Source organism: Anoplopoma fimbria, chromosome 18, assembly GCF_027596085.1.
Source record: "Anoplopoma fimbria isolate UVic2021 breed Golden Eagle Sablefish chromosome 18, Afim_UVic_2022, whole genome shotgun sequence".
NCBI classification, from domain to species: domain Eukaryota; kingdom Metazoa; phylum Chordata; class Actinopteri; order Perciformes; family Anoplopomatidae; genus Anoplopoma; species Anoplopoma fimbria.
Window position 1 is genome coordinate 10386255 of NC_072466.1, and position 20678 is coordinate 10406932.

The 20678-nt window shown below is 38.5% G+C and overlaps 3 protein-coding genes across 3 annotated transcripts; all 3 read left to right on the top strand.

The window, feature by feature from the left end:
- The first annotated feature begins 3736 nt into the window (after positions 1–3736).
- LOC129107578 (hydroperoxide isomerase ALOXE3-like) lies at positions 3737–9232 on the top strand. Its single transcript, XM_054619081.1, is given in 14 exon segments — positions 3737–3883; positions 4197–4401; positions 4484–4565; positions 4958–5019; positions 5022–5060; positions 5539–5711; positions 5865–6008; positions 6119–6322; positions 7418–7504; positions 7659–7825; positions 7937–8058; positions 8185–8285; positions 8769–8939; positions 9053–9232. Coding segments are annotated over 14 exon segments (1884 nt in total).
- A 1540-nt stretch (positions 9233–10772) lies between these two features.
- Positions 10773–11625, top strand: LOC129107579 (F-box only protein 30-like). The gene is made up of 2 exons (XM_054619082.1): positions 10773–11141; positions 11431–11625. Exons 1-2 carry the CDS (start codon positions 10773–10775, stop codon positions 11623–11625), a joined length of 564 nt encoding a protein of 187 aa, XP_054475057.1.
- A 1343-nt stretch (positions 11626–12968) lies between these two features.
- Positions 12969–18614, top strand: LOC129107580 (hydroperoxide isomerase ALOXE3-like). The gene is made up of 13 exons (XM_054619083.1): positions 12969–13115; positions 13441–13645; positions 13793–13874; positions 14275–14378; positions 14861–15033; positions 15187–15330; positions 15440–15643; positions 16806–16892; positions 17041–17207; positions 17319–17440; positions 17567–17667; positions 18151–18321; positions 18435–18614. The coding sequence occupies exons 1-13, from the start codon at positions 12969–12971 to the stop codon at positions 18612–18614; spliced, it is 1887 nt and encodes a 628-aa protein (XP_054475058.1).
- Positions 18615–20678: the final 2064 nt, after the last annotated feature.

Here is a 20678-nt window from a genome sequence, read left to right on the forward strand (position 1 = left end):
CTCAGCCCGACAAGCCATTTTTATCTCTCTGCATTAGGGAACAAAATGTATACCTTTTTAACACCTGTCTTGCAGGCTGGGTTGTGGGTTAGACTATACTCTAGGCTGTATCATGTTAAGTCAGCCTATTATAGGGTACTTGTATCTTTGTGTGAATTATGTTTTACATAAACATATGTTGGGAAATAATAATCAGCAGTTTAGGTAACAAATGTTTATGTTCTCTCTGAAAATGGTTGCAGAAAATGTCCAGACACGTGTTATTAGGATTAATTGACTACATATTGGGAATCTAAAGGGTTATTTTCTAGCAGGAAAACATATTAAACCTTATTAAGTGACATATTATCAGCTTTTCTCCTGGCTCAAAATCTTGCAAGAATTATGGCCGGTTTCAAGGCCCTCAAACACAATGTACTGTGGGGCACTTTATTATTTCCTCTTTATTATAAGACTATAACCCCACTATTGTCTAACGTTGTTACCGAGCTTTAACATAAAGTGCTACATGTTTTAGTTTTGTTTGTTCTATTTTCACCTTTATCACATAACTGACTTGTGTAGGCCATTAGAATGAGGGGTGATGGGAAGGGGGGATGCATAGTGCAATTGTGATTTTTATTAATTTCTATTAATTAATAGTTTACATTGATATGCTATAACACTGCCCTGTGTAATTGTCATTGTCATCATTAAGTGAAATAAATAAAATACATATAATAAACATATTGTTAAAAACAAAAAATACATGTAAAAGTCAACATAACTTGAGCAAAGGTAAATACTTATGTAACTCCAAAAGTGAATTCAGTAGATTTCAGAATTTCGCCAGGTGTGCCTACAAAAACTACTGCTGTAATGTTGGACTGAGGGAATAGAAACCACAGTTTTCCATCCCACCACATCTAAACTCTGTGTAACCTTGTGTTTGTCTACTTGCACGTCTCAAGCACCTTCATTATAACCCTTGCAGGTGTCAGCTACGGCTCTGTGCTGGCTTGTATCTGAGCGTTGTCTCACGGGCGTAACCGCGACCTGAAGCGTTTTTACATTTCAGGTTTATCTATCTTTGCCTGTGTAAATGCAAGGTTGATGCCCAGAGACTGGTTTAAAATCCCAAAGACTCTCCTTTCACTTTTGCCCAGCAGCTGGCAAGCAAGACACAATCATTTCTTGACTATTGAGAAGTGTTTTTACAGTGTTTATTCATGGGCAAACCGTTACCTTAATTGTGCATTTACTGCCACAAGACAACTTCACTGCTAACCTTTTCCGATTGGCGACACCTGTCTGCTACACCTGTCTCTGAAGCAGACACACTTTCGTCTCACACACACTAAGCTTTGCCCCATTGAGCCACTATCATATGCAGCAGAGTTGATGGAAAATAGATCATGAAAACTACTGGAATGCAAAGGTTGTTCGCCGCTTAGTTTGGCGTTTCAATCTTGCCAGGAACAATTCCTAATCAGAAAGAGGATTTTAAACTGAAGCAGTGGTCTTAATGTCCATGGTGACATTCACGCTGGTCTAAATGGTTGGATGGAGCACCGCTGCCCCCTGCCGTATTATGGCTGCACATTTTCTCAGCGGAGGTTTTACCCATCCACCAAGGGGGCCAAAGTGGTTCATGACAGGAACCTCAGGTCCTTCGGGGTTCAGCCTTGCCCAAGGGCAAAATTTCCAAGTGACTTCCAGTCTGACCAAATTAGTGGGCTTCCCATTGAGATATTGTGGCACATAGCTGGGTTCCTTGACAGTTTCAGCCTGTGCCAGCTGTCACTGGTGTCACGGACAATGAGGGAGGTGTGTGCCAGTCTCCTCCAGACCAGGGGCATAGTGGAGCTGCAGTGGGAGCGGAGACGGTGTCCTGGTGCCACTGGCACAGTGTCATGGCAGATCAAAAACAGAGTGAGTAGTCAAAGATGTTATGCTTTTCACAAGATTCAAAACAGCCCATGTAGCGCTACAGAAAATGCTTTAATATTATACGCACAAACAAATGTACTCTGACCATATTTAAAACAACATATAAGTATAGATTTATTTTATTTATGATGGCATTGAGCTAGAAGTAAAATTTTAGGATTTTTTGGTTTCTGTAACAAAAGCAGGAAAGAATATCTTCAGACAAGGATTAGGAGCCCTTCTAAAGGTTTTGACCTTCATTTCAACATTTGTATTTTATTTTCTGATGCAGGTGTGGAGATTCAGCACGGCGTTCAGCCCAGTGTTGTCTTGGGGTTTCACTGATCTGCCCAGCATGTCGGACCATCTTAAGAAGTGCCACTTCAACAATGTGGAGCACAAGACCGAGCCAGTACCCCTTCCTGCCATGTGTACTGCACGAGATGGACACTCGCTGCGTCGCGTCCTGCGTCACGTTAACTCCTGATCAAACATGGCTGACCTCTCGTAGCTGCACAATAGTCACTGTGGTATTATGTGGATGTTGCAATTGCAGATTTCATGTCTTGAAAACATATAACTCTTCCTGTTTTTCGCTACATTATGAAGAAGCCTTAATGAAACAGATGTGGTATCATTGAGGCCGTTCTCTCAGTAAAACACCTTATACTGTTATCAAAGAAGTTAAATTACCCATAGTTAATTTGAATCCTGCCTCTGCACTACAAACATCGCAATAATACATTTGCAAACCATGATCCATTTGCACATGCAAATCATACCTTACAGTCTATACAGATGCAAATATACTGTGGCTGGCAGCTACAGCCTTCTGGGAACCTGACAGCAAAGACATGTTAACTTAAAAGGACATTCAGTAAAGCCCAAGATCAATTGTTCTTTTACTAGTCATCTATGTCTTGGACAGATATATATAGACAGAGATTATTATCCCTGACAGTGCAGTGTCAGCAGATTCTGAGCTCCAGGAATGGATCAATGAGATCTTTTACTATGGATTTCTGGGAAATGGTGACTCAGGTAGTTCACTTGTGGCAAGTAAAACATATAGTTTTATATATTTTTCTGCTAATGTTAGCATGTTGGCATTTACTGTAGCAAAGGCAGTACTGGCAAAGGCAAGATATATTCTCCAAGTGTTTTACTAAGGTTTTGAATCCAGGTACACACGCAAAATAAAAGTTTTGCGTTCCTGCGAGCCCCTCTGCAGAAGATAAAACTCTTCAGGAAAGTGTTTCAGGATATTAAGAACATTCCTTTCCTTTCCTTAGAGTGATTGGTGCAATATGTCAGTTTACCCAATTTAACTTGCCTAACACATAAAAGAATAATCCCAGGTGAATAACCCCATCCACACAGTGAAGTATACAGTTTATCAATCAAACACTGACATCAGATCGGTACTCTGTATCGGCCGTTTACCCAAAGACCAGTTATCACTATCAGGATTAAAAAAGTCTCTCTACTATTGCTATCTAACGAACAAAGGCATACAATTACCAAGAACTAATTATAAATGTATGTGTACAATACTTTTGTACCATTTGCCTGTGCTTTCTTTATAGACAGGAGGGTATGATTTGCTTGTGGATTTGCAAATGTTAAAGATAACGGATGTAAATGAACCTTCTCTGATATTTGATAGTTTAATCATTTCTTACAAGTCATACCTAAATGATTTGCTGTTACTGAACCTAAAGTGGGAGGTGCATGAGCTGCAGGGACATAAAAAGGAGCAAAATTTGTCAGAGAGTTTAGAAATTGAATTACATTTTTCAAATACACACAGAATCGCTACTGAATGACCATGGCTGAGTACAAGCTAGAAGTGACAACAGGGAACATGACAAATGCCAGCACATTTGATCACATACACGTAACCGTAATTGGAACTGGAGGGGAGAGTGAGCGGACTGAATTGGATAACTACGGTGCAGATTTTAAAACTGGGACGGTAAGTTGAATCCAATTGTTGACCATTATTCAATATGCATGTCTCAAATTTAGTTTAGTTAGTTTTTTGTGCATGCATGAGTGTTTGGGTGGCATATGCTTACATGAGTGCATACCTCTTTTAAGACTAGATAACCAAAGTATTTTACTGCACTTATTTTACTCTACTGCAATTATGCCTATACGTAAAGCATCCCATATTGCCAGAATAGCCTCAATAAGCCAATCAGCATGACCGTCTATCAATATGTATGTTTTCATGCGAATCCACAGACAATTTTCGAAAGATATTAAATAAAACTTTATTTTTCTAGACAGGGACCTACATCATCAAAAGCAGTCTGTCTCTGGGGAAACTTCTGCTGGTCAAGGTGGAGAAAGATCCTTTCTTATTTCTCCCAGAAGATGAGTGGTACCTCTCTAAAATAGTGGTGACGACTCCAGAAGGAGAAGCCGTTCTTTTCCCCTGTTACAGATGGATCTCCAGAGGAGAACTGGTGGAGCTGAGAGGAGGGAGAGGTCTGCTTCAAGTTCCCCAAATTGTTGATTCAAATTTTGTCCTTTAAAATGTTACTGATGTTATGTTCTTTTCATGCTTCAGCCTTGAAGGGTTTTGAGGAAGACCATCCCCTGTTGATTGACTACCGCAAAAATGAGCTGATTCTGAAAAGGAGATTCTACCAGTAAGTGTTTTTATGTGTGCAGTACAGTATGAGCCGCTGTTATGTCCTCAGAAGTTCATCAGGAGAAATGTCAAGGCGCTTTTCAGTAATTTCTTCTTTTTTTTTTAGATGGAAGATTATGGAAGAAGGACTACCCCATATCAACCATTTCAATGATTCTGCTCAGCTCCCGGCTGAAATCGGCTTCTCTAAGTCCAAATCAACTGAGATGCGTCATCAAAAAATGATAACGTGGGTCTACATAGATGCAAAGGACACAACTCAAATTTAGTCATATTATCAATGTCTCAAGGCAAAAAGTACATTAGAAACATTACATTACAAACTTACATGTCAGTGTGCTGTTTAATTCTGTATTCTGTAAACCTCTTTTTTTACCTGCTTTACTTCAGTGGCATTGAACTCAAGCTCAAGGGGCTATATGGATCGACTGAAAAATGGGAAAGCATTGAAGACATGAAAAAATCTTTTGGCAGAAAAAGACAACAATGTCAGGTAGATTATTTCCCCCATTTTCCAGAACTGCAGTGCAACAACACTGTCAGTGTCATAGTTTCATAACAAAAAGTGATCTCTGTAATCTGTCTTGGATTTAATTTTTTTTTTAACAAATATTCTTCTGGCAAAAATAATTCACCTTTAGTTTCACCTTTTTTTTCCAATTCTCGAATTGTGCACACAAATAGTCGCGCTCTCATTTTTCATTTTGGGATAAAGTAAACCCAAGAAACACTTCTTTCAATAGGCTATTTTCAAAAAATGTATATTTCGTTAAATATATTGAATACTTATGATTGCATTGGACTTCAAAAATGTAATTTTCAAGGACATGTTCAATTATTATAATTTTAAAAAACAGGCTCTGTGTGATGCCATCAATCAAACCATCAATCTTTTAGTGACTGTGATTATGACGTTACGCTTCAAAAAAGTCAGACATTGGATATAATATTATCATATTTACAATTTTCAGAGTATGTTGCAGAGCACTGGAAGGAAGATGATTTTTATGGATCCCAGTTTCTGAACGCAGTCAATCCAAATGTGATCAAGCGCTGCTCAGAGCTTCCCCCAAACTTTCCAGTCACAGAGGAGATGGTGAAGCCGTTCCTGGAAGAGGGAAGCTCTCTGCAGGAGGAAATGAAGGTATGAAAGAAGAGTGGCTTTAGTTTGGAGATAATCTCTGCTTTGAGAGACGATTTGTGTGTGTTTAATCAAAACATGATATTGCCTCGATTTATCTGTGAAACTCATTGATGTTTAATACAATTCTTTCCTCTTTCTTTCTTTCCCATTCAGAAAGGCAATATATTCCTCTATGACCAGAAGAAGATGGATGGAATACCCCCTAGAGCCTATAATGGTGAACCTCTGCACGTGACTGCTGGTCTCTGTTTGCTCTACTCGAACCCAGAAAACAAACTGATGCCCATTGCAATACAGGTCTAGTCACATGATCACATTACATTCCACAGTACATTTCTATGCTTTCAAAAGTCCAGTTGCACTATTTTAACATACCAAAATAAAAAATGTTTTTTATCAAATTCCAGTTGCATCAACAACCTTCTGCAGAGAACCCCATCTTTGTGCCCAGTGACCCGGAGACTGACTGGCTGCTTGCCAAGATGTTTATTAAAAATGCAGATTTCATGGACCATCAAGCAGTCCAGCACCTCATGAAAACTCACTTTCTGGCAGAGGTCTATACTCTTTCCGCTCTCCGCAGCTTCTCTGTGGTTCATCCCCTCTATAAGGTATGATGACACAGCAGAGGTCAGAGTGCTGGTGCACTTTTTTTAATCTATTTCCTTGATCTGAACTGATTATCTGACTTTTTATAGTCATTTAAGATATGATCAATGACAAATCTGCAAATTTGCAGAATTTCTTGGTGTAAAAAGAACAATGCTAAAAAATGTACATCTTAATTTTCATCACAGAAAGAGCAGTTTGTGTTTTTCTCTTTTTAGAATTTCTGCATGTAGTGATTGGTAAGGTAATATTTATGAATCATTTTGAAAGACACTTCCTTAGAGGTATAAACTGAGGAAGCACCCTGCCCTTCCAATATATTACATTAACGAACCCATTACAATATGCTATGACGTATTAAAGTATAGTCAAATTGGAAAGTAGTTTCACATAAAACCCCAACGTTCCTTGTATCAGTTACAGCCAGGCGCCTTTGTTTCTGGTCAATAAACTCTCTGTTTTTGATATTGCGTTTGGTAAGTCCACAGTCTGACCACTTTTTAAAGCCTACAGCTATATGGGATGTTGCCCTTCTGATATACAGTCATTAAGACTAAACGAGAAATTTCCTTGGTAAAGCTGATCGTATGATTCTTGAAATACTTAAAGTGAACCTCGACCCACCACCATTTGAGTATCTATTATAGACTAGAAAATATAGCACATTGAAAGGCACATCCCACAGAGGCTCTTTTCCCTAGTAAACCAATTGTGTATGTGTTAATCCATGTAAGCAAAGGTCTTAATAGTGCAGACCAAAGATATACTTGGGAGTCCAACCCCAGCATTCTATCTAGATCCCTGAAATGTTCAATTCAAAACAAGATCTTTACTAAGAATGTGGTATTATTTTCTATCGATGGTGAACCCACTCTGAACATGACTCTTTTGACTCTTCGTTTTTCACTTTTTAGCTTTTGAAGTGACATTTAACTTGTTAGAGATCAAGAACTTTGCATCCTTCAAGGTTTAGTCTTGTTTTGGGTTTTTTTGCTTATGGCTTCCTTTGGTGATCAACACAAACAAAATGCCTGTTGTTTGCTCAAATAAGCATCTTACTTTGACTTTTCTATGAATTCTTCCCTTTGTCTGCACAGCTGCTGTTTCCACACTTCCGGTACACTCTGTACACAAACAATAGAGGCCGCACATCTCTTTTTGGACCTGACGGGGCTTTAAGTATAGTATGGCTCTGTAAAATACAGTATTCAAACTACTCCAATTCGATTGCACCATTGCAAATATAATTTATAGCCTTTGACTTTTTAACAATGCTTGATTCTTTTACTTCAAGAAATGTGTTTGATGGTAAATATTTGTGACTTTTTGATTTATTAGAGTTCACTTGGATTTGACGGAATAACAGAGCTCATGAGAAGGGCTCTCTCCGAAACGACCTACAGCTCCCTCTGTCTGCCAGAGAACATCACTGCACGAGGACTGGAATCAATCCCCAACTTCTACTACAGAGATGATGGCCTGAAGCTGTGGAACATCATCAACAGGTCTTTCAAAAAATATTGCAACTGTTCATAATGATTTATTCTACAAGCAAAATAATCTTTCTGTCTTATTCACATATGACATTTTATATCTGGTTATTTTGTGTTCACTAGCTTTGTGCAGGCAGTAGTGGAGTACTACTATCCTTCAGACAGTGAAGTGCGTAAAGACACTGAGCTGCAGGAATGGATCAGTGAGATATTCACACATGGCTTCTTAGGAAACAAAGCCTCAGGTATCTAACCCGTGTTCTGAAGTCATTTGTGTACACAAGATATATAAAAACTTAATAGTAGCCTTTAATATTTACCAAAGGTAGGGATTACCGATAATCAACTAACAGTCATTGTGCTACCAACAGGGTGTCCAGCAAGCTTTCAAACTGTCAAGGAGGTGATCAAATTCATCACCATGGTGATCTTCACAGTGACGGCTCAACATGCTGCAGTAAACAATGGGCAGGTAAATAGTTGTGACATTGGAATATGTATTCATGTTTGATTATGTATGAGTTAGTTTTAACACTAACAGACTTCTGAACATTTGGCAGGTCTGCAATCTGCTTTAAGTATATCACATTTTTTCTTTAGCTGAGCATTACATTGGGGTAGGGGTTTAGCAGAATATCTATCAAACCAGCCGTCTGTGCATCGTTATAGACTTATCGTTCATCGGTGGTTTGGTGCCAGCATTCTGCTCTCAATGAGCTGTTATTTTATCTTTTTGATGAGAATTAATCATTGATATTAGATGGAAAACATATTTGATACAGGCTATCTACCCTGATTAATTAACTAGTCGAGTAGTCTTTGGGACTGGTCCATGACTGCTAAATTGCATTGTAGACTAACATAACTTTTTCTGCAATGTTTGACATTAAAATTAGTTTATTGAATAAGTTTTCTATCAAAGTTGTAACATATTGAAATTTCTTTCATAATTTAGTTCGACTACTGCTCCTGGATACCCAATGCCTCACTTCTGCTGCGCAAACCTCCTCCAACCACTAAGGGGCAGTCAAGCATGAAGACAATTTTGGAGACCCTCCCAAATGTTGGCGAGACGAGCAGCTTTGGAGCACAGGGTTGGATACTTACAGAGAAGTACACTGACATGGTAGGTTTGGTGTTGATAAACGCTCATTATAACCCATCTACAATTTAAAATGCATTGTATCCAACACAATACTCTTTCGATATGTTTACTCTTTCGTTTTGTCCTTTTGACAGGTTCCCATGGGTACATACCCCGAAGAACGATTCGATGAGCCTGCCCCAAAGCAGATGATTAAGGAGTTTCAAGCAGAGTTGTCCTACTTTAGTGAAACAATTGTAGCAAGAAACTTGCAGCTTGAACTACCCTACACTTACCTGAACCCTACTCAGATTGAGAACAGTATTACTATTTAACTCAGCCCGACAAGCCATTTTTATCTCTCTGCATTAGGGAACAAAATGTATACCTTTTTAACACCTGTCTTGCAGGCTGAGTTGTGGGTTAGACTATACGCTAGGCTGTATCATGTTAAGTCAGCCTATTATAGGGTACCTGTATCTTTGTGTGAATTATGTTTTACATAAACATATGTTGGGAAATAATAATCAGCAGTTTAGGTAACAAATGTTTATGTTCTCTCTGAAAATGGTTGCAGAAAATGTCCAGACACGTGTTATTAGGATTAATTGACTACATATTGGGAATCTAAAGGGTTATTTTCTAGCAGGAAAACATATTAAACCTTATTAAGTGACATATTATCAGCTTTTCTCCTGGCTCAAAATCTTGCAAGAATTATGGCCGGTTTCAAGGCCCTCAAACACAATGTACTGTGGGGCACTTTATTATTTCCTCTTTATTATAAGACTATAACCCCACTATTGTCTAACGTTGTTACCGAGCTTTAACATAAAGTGCTACATGTTTTAGTTTTGTTTGTTCTATTTTCACCTTTATCACATAACTGACTTGTGTAGGCCATTAGAATGAGGGGTGATGGGAAGGGGGGATGCATAGTGCAATTGTGATTTTTATTAATTTCTATTAATTAATAGTTTACATTGATATGCTATAACACTGCCCTGTGTAATTGTCATTGTCATCATTAAGTGAAATAAATAAAATACATATAATAAACATATTGTTAAAAACAAAAAATACATGTAAAAGTCAACATAACTTGAGCAAAGGTAAATACTTATGTAACTCCAAAAGTGAATTCAGTAGATTTCAGAATTTCGCCAGGTGTGCCTACAAAAACTACTGCTGTAATGTTGGACTGAGGGAATAGAAACCACAGTTTTCCATCCCACCACATCTAAACTCTGTGTAACCTTGTGTTTGTCTACTTGCACGTCTCAAGCACCTTCATTATAACCCTTGCAGGTGTCAGCTACGGCTCTGTGCTGGCTTGTATCTGAGCGTTGTCTCACGGGCGTAACCGCGACCTGAAGCGTTTTTACATTTCAGGTTTATCTATCTTTGCCTGTGTAAATGCAAGGTTGATGCCCAGAGACTGGTTTAAAATCCCAAAGACTCTCCTTTCACTTTTGCCCAGCAGCTGGCAAGCAAGACACAATCATTTCTTGACTATTGAGAAGTGTTTTTACAGTGTTTATTCATGGGCAAACCGTTACCTTAATTGTGCATTTACTGCCACAAGACAACTTCACTGCTAACCTTTTCCGATTGGCGACACCTGTCTGCTACACCTGTCTCTGAAGCAGACACACTTTCGTCTCACACACACTAAGCTTTGCCCCATTGAGCCACTATCATATGCAGCAGTTGATGGAAAATAGATCATGAAAACTACTGGAATGCAAAGGTTGTTCGCCGCTTAGTTTGGCGTTTAAATCTTGCCAGGAACAATTCCTAATCAGAAAGAGGATTTTAAACTGAAGCAGTTGTCTTAATGTCCATGGTGACATTCACGCTGGTCTAAATGGTTGGATGGAGCACCGCTGCCCCCTGCCGTATTATGGCTGCACATTTTCTCAGCGGAGGTTTTACCCATCCACCAAGGGGGCCAAAGTGGTTCATGACAGGAACCTCAGGTCCTTCGGGGTTCAGCCTTGCCCAAGGGCAAAATTTCCAAGTGACTTCCAGTCTGACCAAATTAGTGGGCTTCCCATTGAGATATTGTGGCACATAGCTGGGTTCCTTGACAGTTTCAGCCTGTGCCAGCTGTCACTGGTGTCACGGACAATGAGGGAGGTGTGTGCCAGTCTCCTCCAGACCAGGGGCATAGTGGAGCTGCAGTGGGAGCGGAGACGGTGTCCTGGTGCCCCTGGCACAGTGTCATGGCAGATCAAAAACAGAGTGAGTAGTCAAAGATGTTATGCTTTTCACAAGATTCAAAACAGCCCATGTAGCGCTACAGAAAATGCTTTAATATTATACGCACAAACAAATGTACTCTGACCATATTTAAAACAACATATAAGTATAGATTTATTTTATTTATGATGGCATTGAGCTAGAAGTAAAATTTTAGGATTTTTTGGTTTCTGTAACAAAAGCAGGAAAGAATATCTTCAGAAAAGGATTAGGAGCCCTTCTAAAGGTTTTGACCTTCATTTCAACATTTGTATTTTATTTTCTGATGCAGGTGTGGAGATTCAGCACGGCGTTCAGCCCAGTGTTGTCTTGGGGTTTCACTGATCTGCCCAGCATGTCGGACCATCTTAAGAAGTGCCACTTCAACAATGTGGAGCACAAGACCGAGCCAGTACCCCTTCCTGCCACGTGTACTGCACGAGATGGACACTCGCTGCGTCGCGTCCTGCGTCACGTTAACTCCTGATCAAACATGGCTGACCTCTCGTAGCTGCACAATAGTCACTGTGGTATTATGTGGATGTTGCAATTGCAGATTTCATGTCTTGAAAACATATAACTCTTCCTGTTTTTCGCTACATTATGAAGAAGCCTTAATGAAACAGATGTGGTATCATTGAGGCCGTTCTCTCAGTAAAACACCTTATACTGTTATCAAAGAAGTTAAATTACCCATAGTTAATTTGAATCCTGCCTCTGCACTACAAACATCGCAATAATACATTTGCAAACCATGATCCATTTGCACATGCAAATCATACCTTACAGTCTATACAGATGCAAATATACTGTGGCTGGCAGCTACAGCCTTCTGGGAACCTGACAGCAAAGACATGTTAACTTAAAAGGACATTCAGTAAAGCCCAAGATCAATTGTTCTTTTACTAGTCATCTATGTCTTGGACAGATATATATAGACAGAGATTATTATCCCTGACAGTGCAGTGTCAGCAGATTCTGAGCTCCAGGAATGGATCAATGAGATCTTTTACTATGGATTTCTGGGAAATGGTGACTCAGGTAGTTCACTTGTGGCAAGTAAAACATATAGTTTTATATATTTTTCTGCTAATGTTAGCATGTTGGCATTTACTGTAGCAAAGGCAGTACTGGCAAAGGCAAGATATATTCTCCAAGTGTTTTACTAAGGTTTTGAATCCAGGTACACACGCAAAATAAAAGTTTTGCGTTCCTGCGAGCCCCTCTGCAGAAGATAAAACTCTTCAGGAAAGTGTTTCAGGATATTAAGAACATTCCTTTCCTTTCCTTAGAGTGATTGGTGCAATATGTCAGTTTACCCAATTTAACTTGCCTAACACATAAAAGAATAATCCCAGGTGAATAACCCCATCCACACAGTGAAGTATACAGTTTATCAATCAAACACTGACATCAGATCGGTACTCTGTATCGGCCGTTTACCCAAAGACCAGTTATCACTATCAGGATTAAAAAAGTCTCTCTACTATTGCTATCTAACGAACAAAGGCATACAATTACCAAGAACTAATTATAAATGTATGTGTGTACAATACTTTTGTACCATTTGCCTGTGCTTTCTTTATAGACAGGAGGGTATGATTTGCTTGTGGATTTGCAAATGTTAAAGATAACGGATGTAAATGAACCTTCTCTGATATTTGATAGTTTAATCATTTCTTACAAGTCATACCTAAATGATTTGCTGTTACTGAACCTAAAGTGGGAGGTGCATGAGCTGCAGGGACATAAAAAGGAGCAAAATTTGTCAGAGAGTTTAGAAATTGAATTACATTTTTCAAATACACACAGAATCGCTACTGAATGACCATGGCTGAGTACAAGCTAGAAGTGACAACAGGGAACATGACAAATGCCAGCACATTTGATCACATACACGTAACCGTAATTGGAACTGGAGGGGAGAGTGAGCGGACTGAATTGGATAACTACGGTGCAGATTTTAAAACTGGGACGGTAAGTTGAATCCAATTGTTGACCATTATTCAATATGCATGTCTCAAATTTAGTTGACAAGAATATACTGGCAGTTTTTTGTGCATGCATGAGTGTTTGGGTGGCATATGTCTACATGAGTGCATACCTCTTTTAAGACTAGATAACCAAAGTATTTTACTGCACTTATTTTACTCTACTGCAATTATGCCTATACGTAAAGCATACCATATTGCCAGAATAGCCTCAATAAGCCAATCAGCATGAGCGTCTATCAATATGTATGTTTTCATGTGAATCCACAGACAATTTTCGAAAGATATTAAATAAAACTTTCTTTTTCTAGACAGGGACCTACATCATCAAAAGCAGTCTGTCTCTGGGGAAACTTCTGCTGGTCAAGGTGGAGAAAGACCCTTTCTTGTTTCTCCCAGAAAATGAGTGGTACCTCTCTAAAATAGTGGTGACGACTCCAGAAGGAGAAGCCGTTCTTTTCCCCTGTTACAGATGGATCTCCAGAGGAGAACTGGTGGAGCTGAGAGGAGGGAGAGGTCTGCTTCAAGTTCCCCAAATTGTTGATTCAAAATAATAAATATGAGATTTATACATATCACTTCTTTTCACGTTTGTTTTGTTGACAGTTTTTTCAATTTTGTCTTTTAAAATGTTACTGATGTTATGTTGTTTTCATGCCTCAGCCTTGAAGGGTTTTGAGGAAGACCATCCCTTGTTGATTGACCACCGCAAAAAAGAGCTGATTCTGAAAAGGAGATTCTACCAGTAAGTGTTTTTATGTGTGCAGTACAGTATGAACCAGGAGCCGCTGTTGTGGCCTCAGAAGTTCATCAGGAGAAATGTCAACGTGCTTTTCAGTAATTATTATTTATTTTTTTTAGATGGAAAGTTATGGAAGAAGGATTACCCCATGTCAACCATTTCAATGATTCTGCTGAGCTCCCGGCTGAAATCGGCTTCTCTAAGTCCAAATCAACTGAGCTTCGTCGTCAAAAAATTATAAAGTGGGTCTACATAGATGCAAAGGACACAACTCAAATTTAGTCATATTATCAATGTCTCAAGGCAAAAAGTACATTAGAAACATTACATTACAAACTTACATGTCAGTGTGCTGTTTAATTCTGTATTCTGTAAACCTCTTTTTTTACCTGCTTTACTTCAGTGGCATTGAACTCAAGCTCAAGGGGCTATATGGATCGACTGAAAAATGGGAAAGCATTGAAGACATGAAAAAAATCTTTTGGCAGAAAAAGACAACAATGTCAGGTAGATTATTTCCCCCATTTTCCAGAACTGCAGTGCAACAACACTGTCAGTGTCATAGTTTCATAACAAAAAGTGATCTCTGTAATCTGTCTTGGATTTAACTTTTTTTTTAACAAATATTCTTCTGGCAAAAATAATTCACCTATAGTTTCACCTTTCTTTTCCAATTCTCGAATTGTGCACACAAATAGTCGCGCTCTCATTTTTCGTTTTGGGATAAAGTAAACCCAAGAAACACTTCTTTCAATAGGCTATTTTCAAAAAAATTATATTTCGTTAAATATATTGAATACTTATGATTGCATTGGACTTCAAAAATGTAATTTTCAAGGACATGTTCAATTATTATAATTTTAAAAAACAGGCTCTGTGTGATGCCATCAATCAAACCATCAATCTTTTAGTGACTGTGATTATGACGTTACGCTTCAAAAAAGTCAGACATTGGATATAATATTATATATCATATTTACAATTTTCAGAGTATGTTGCAGAGCACTGGAAGGAAGATGATTTTTATGGATCCCAGTTTCTGAACGCAGTCAATCCAAATGTGATCAAGCGCTGCTCAGAGCTTCCCCCAAACTTTCCAGTCACAGAGGAGATGGTGAAGCCGTTCCTGGAAGAGGGAAGCTCTCTGCAGGAGGAAATGAAGGTATGAAAGAAGAGTGGCTTTAATTCGGAGATAATCTCTGCTTTGAGAGACGATTTGTGTGTGTATAATCAAAACATGATATTGCCTCGATTTATCTGTGAAACTCATTGATGTTTAATACAATTCTTTCCTCTTTCTTTCTTTCCCATTCAGAAAGGCAATATATTCCTCTATGACCAGAAGAAGATGGATGGAATACCCCCTAGAGCCTATAATGGTGAACCTCTGCACGTGACTGCTGGTCTCTGTTTGCTCTACTCGAACCCAGAAAACAAACTGATGCCCATTGCAATACAGGTCTAGTTACATGATCACATTACATTCCACAGTACATTTCTATGCTTTCAAAAGTCCAGTTGCACTATTTTAACATACCAAAATAAAACATGTTTTTGTCAAATTCCAGTTGCATCAACAACCTTCTGCGGAGAACCCCATCTTTGTGCCCAGTGACCCGGAGACTGACTGGCTGCTTGCCAAGATGTTTATTAAAAATGCAGATTTCATGGACCATCAAGCAGTCCAGCACCTCATGAAAACTCACTTTCTGGCAGAGGTCTATACTCTTTCCGCTCTCCGCAGCTTCTCTGTGGTTCATCCCCTCTATAAGGTATGATGACACAGCAGAGGTCAGAGTGCTGGTGCACTTTTTTTAATCTATTCCCTTGATCTGAACTGATTATCTGACTTTTTATAGAGTCATTTAAGATATGATCAATGACAAATCTGCAAATTTCTTTGCAGAATTTCTTGGTGTAAAAAGAACAAAGCCAAAAAATGTAAATCTTAATTTTCATCACAGAAAGAGCAGTTTGTGTTTTTCTCTTTTTAGAATTTCTGCATGTAGTGATTGGTAAGGTAATATTTATGAATCATTTTGAAAGACACTTCCTTAGAGGTATAAACTGAGGAAGCACCCTGCCCTTCCAATATATTACATTAACGAACCCATTACAATATGCTATGACGTATTAAAGTATAGTCAAATTGGAAAGTAGTTTCACATAAAACCCCAACGTTCCTTGTATCAGTTACAGCCAGGCACCTTTGTTTCTGGTCAATAAACTCTCTGTTTTTGATATTGCGTTTGGTAAGTCCACAGTCTGACCACTTTTTAAAGCCTAAAAAGTGGTCAGACTGTTGGGATGTTGCCCTTCTGATATACAGTCATTAAGACTAAATGAGAAATTTCCCTGTGAAAGCTGATCGTACTATTCTTGAAATACTTAAAGTGAACCTTGACCCACCACCATTTCAGTATCTATTATAGACTAGAAAAGATAGCACATTGAAAGGCACATCACACAGAGGCTTAATCCATTTAAGCAAAGGTCTTAATAGTGCAGACCAAAGATATACTTGGGAGTCCAACCCCAGCATTCTATCTAGATCCCTGAAATGTTCAATTCAAAATAAGATCTTTACTAAGAATGTGGTATTATTTTCTATCGATGGTGAACCCACTCTGAACATGACTCTTTTGACTCTTCGTTTTTCACTTTTTAGCTTTTGAAGTGACATTTAACTTGTTAGAGATCAAGAACTTTGCATCCTTCAAGGTTTAGTCTTGTTTTTTTTTTTTTTCAGAATAAAAAAACTATACAAAAAAAAAAAAAAAAAAAAAGAGATCAAGAACTTTGCATCCTTTTTAGTCTTGTTTTTTTTTTTTTGATGGCTTCCTTTGGTGATCAACACAAACAAAATGCCTGTTGTTTGCTCAAATAAGCATCTTACTTTGACTTTTCTATGAATTCTTCCATTTGTCTGCACAGCTGCTGTTTCCACACTTCCGGTACACTCTGTACATAAACACTAGAAGCCGCACAACTCTTTTGGGACCTGACGGGGCTTTAAGTATAGTATGGCTCTGTAAAATACAGTATTCAAACTACTCCAATTCGATTGCACCATTGCAAATATAATTTATAGCCTTTGACCTTTTAACAATGCTTGATTCTTTTACTTCAAGAAATGTGTTTGATGGTAAATGACTTTTTGATTTATTAGAGTTCACTTGGATTTGACGGAATGACAGAGCTCATGAGAAGGGCTCTCTCCGAAACGACCTACAGCTCCCTCTGTCTGCCAGAGAACATCACTGCACGAGGACTGGAATCAATCCCCAACTTCTACTACAGAGATGATGGCCTGAAGCTGTGGAACATCATCAACAGGTCTTTCAAAAAATATCGCAACTGTTCATAATGATTTATTCTACAAGCAAAATAATCTTTCTGTCTTATTCACATATGACATTTTATATCTGGTTATTTTGTGTTCACTAGCTTTGTGCAGGCAGTAGTGGAGTACTACTATCCTTCAGACAGTGAAGTGCGTAAAGACACTGAGCTGCAGGAATGGATCAGTGAGATATTCACACATGGCTTCTTAGGAAACAAAGCCTCAGGTATCTAACCCGTGTTCTGAAGTCATTTGTGTACACAAGATATATAAAAACTTAATAGTAGCCTTTAATATTTACCAAAGGTAGGGATTACCGATAATCAACTAACAGTCACTGTGCTACCAACAGGGTGTCCAGCAAGCTTTCAAACTGTCAAGGAGGTGATCAAATTCATCACCATGGTGATCTTCACAGTGACGGCTCAACATGCTGCAGTAAACAATGGGCAGGTAAATAGTTGTGACATTGGAATATGTATTCATGTTTGATTATGTATGAGTTAGTTTTAACACTAACAGACTTCTGAACATTTGGCAGGTCTGCAATCTGCTTTAAGTATATCACATTTTTTCTTTAGCTGAGCATTACATTGGGGTAGAAGTTTAGCAGAATATCTATCAAACCAGCCGTCTGTGCATCGTTATAGACTTATCGTTCATCGGTGGTTTGGTGCCAGCATTCTGCTCTCAATGAGCTGTTATTTTATCTTTTTGATGAGAATTAATCATTGATATTAGATGGAAAACATATTTGATACAGGCTATCTACCCTGATTAATTAACTAGTCGAGTAGTCTTTGGGACTGGTCCATGACTGCTAAATTGCATTGTAGGCTAACATAACTTTTTCTGCAATGTTTGACATTAAAATTAGTTTATTGAATAAGTTTTCTATCAAAGTTGTAACATATTGAAATTTCTTTCATAATTTAGTTCGACTACTGCTCCTGGATACCCAATGCCTCACTTCTGCTGCGCAATCCTCCTCCAACCACTAAGGGGCAGTCAAGCATGAAGACAATTTTGGAGACCCTCCCAAATGTTGGCGAGACGAGCAGCTTTAGAGCACAGGGTTGGATACTTACAGAGAAGTACACTGACATGGTAAGTTTGGTGTTGATAAACGCTCATTATAACCCATCTACAATTTAAAATGCATTGTATCCAACACAATACTCTGTCGATATGTTTACTCTTTCGTTTTGTCCTTTTGACAGGTTCCCATGGGTACATACCCCGAAGAACGATTCGATGAGCCTGCCCCAAAGCAGATGATTAAGGAGTTTCAAGCAGAGTTGTCCTACTTTAGTGAAACAATTGTAGCAAGAAACTTGCAGCTTGAACTACCCTACACTTACCTGAACCCTACTCAGATTGAGAACAGTATTACTATTTAACTCAGCCCGACAAGCCATTTTTATCTCTCTGCATTAGGGAACAAAATGTATACCTTTTTAACACCTGTCTTGCAGGCTGAGTTGTGGGTTAGACTATACTCTAGGCTGTATCATGTTAAGTCAGCCTATTATAGGGTACCTGTATCTTTGTGTGAATTATGTTTTACATAAACATATGTTGGGAAATAATAATCAGCAGTTTAGGTAACAAATGTTTATGTTCTCTCTGAAAATGGTTGCAGAAAATGTCCAGACACGTGTTATTAGGATTAATTGACTACATATTGGGAATCTAAAGGGTTATTTTCTAGCAGGAAAACATATTAAACCTTATTAAGTGACATATTATCAGCTTTTCTCCTGGCTCAAAATCTTGCAAGAATTATGGCCGGTTTCAAGGCCCTCAAACACAATGTACTGTGGGGCACTTTATTATTTCCTCTTTATTATAAGACTATAACCCCACTATTGTCTAACGTTGTTACCGAGCTTTAACATAAAGTGCTACATGTTTTAGTTTTGTTTGTTCTATTTTCACCTTTATCACATAACTGACTTGTGTAGGCCATTAGAATGAGGGGTGATGGGAAGGGGGGATGCATAGTGCAATTGTGATTTTTATTAATTTCTATTAATTAATAGTTTACATTGATATGCTATAACACTGCCCTGTGTAATTGTCATTGTCATCATTAAGTGAAATAAATAAAATACATATAATAAACATATTGTTAAAAACAAAAAATACATGTAAAAGTCAACATAACTTGAGCAAAGGTAAATACTTATGTAACTCCAAAAGTGAATTCAGTAGATTTCAGAATTTCGCCAGGTGTGCCTACAAAAACTACTGCTGTAATGTTGGACTGAGGGAATAGAAACCACAGTTTTCCATCCCACCACATCTAAACTCTGTGTAACCTTGTGTTTGTCTACTTGCACGTCTCAAGCACCTTCATTATAACCCTTGCAGGTGTCAGCTACGGCTCTGTGCTGGCTTGTATCTGAGCGTTGTCTCACGGGCGTAACCGTGACCTGAAGCGTTTTTACATTTCAGGTTTATATATCTTTTAACAATGCCTGTGTAAATGCAAGGTTGATGCCCAGAGACTGGTTTAAAATCCCAAAGACTCTCCTTTCACTTTTGCCCAGCAGCTGGCAAGCAAGACACAATCATTTCTTGACTATTGAGAAGTGTTTTTACAGTGTGTATTCATGGGCAAACCGTTACCTTAATTGTGCCTTTACTGCCACAAGACAACTTCACTGCTAACCTTTTCCGATTGGCGACACCTGTCTGCTACACCTGTCTCTCAAGCAGACACACTTTCTACTCACACACACTAAGCTTTGCCCCATTGAGCCACTATCATATGCAGCAGAGTTGATGGAAAATAGATCATGAAAACTACTCGAATGCAAAGGTTGTTCGCCGCTTAGTTTGGCGTTTAAATCTTGCCAGGAACAATTCCTAATCAGAAAGAGGATTTTAAACTGAATCAGTTGTCTTAAGGCCCCTACCGACCGATTAAGTGAGGAATCAGCAGTCTATGATAGTGAATCTTTTTTTTTTTTTTAACACACGCGAATCATCGCAACCATGAGAGATTATTGAGTCATAAATAAGCACTAAAACTTTATGCCAATGGCTCCGATAGTGTGCAAGATTAAATTAATTAACCAATTAAAACATGACTTCAGTGTGGTTACATCATTAGCAATTCTTCTCAGACTAATTTAGTATTTTGTAACTCTGTTATGTTGTTCATTCTGTACACATGACATCTATTGCATTTCTGTCCATCCTGGGAGACGGATCCCTCCTCTGCCGTTCTCCCATAGGTCACTTCCCTTTTTTCTCGCTGTTAATGGGTTTTTTTTTATGATGTGAGGGTCCCTGGACAGAGGATGTCGTATGTGTAAAGATTGTAAAGCCCTCTAGGGCAAATCTGTAATATGTGATTTTGGGCTATACAAAATAAATTTAATTGAAATTGAACTAATTTTCAGCACCGAGAGAGGAAAAATGTACTCTCCCCCCAGAGATTTCAGGGTGTAGTAAAC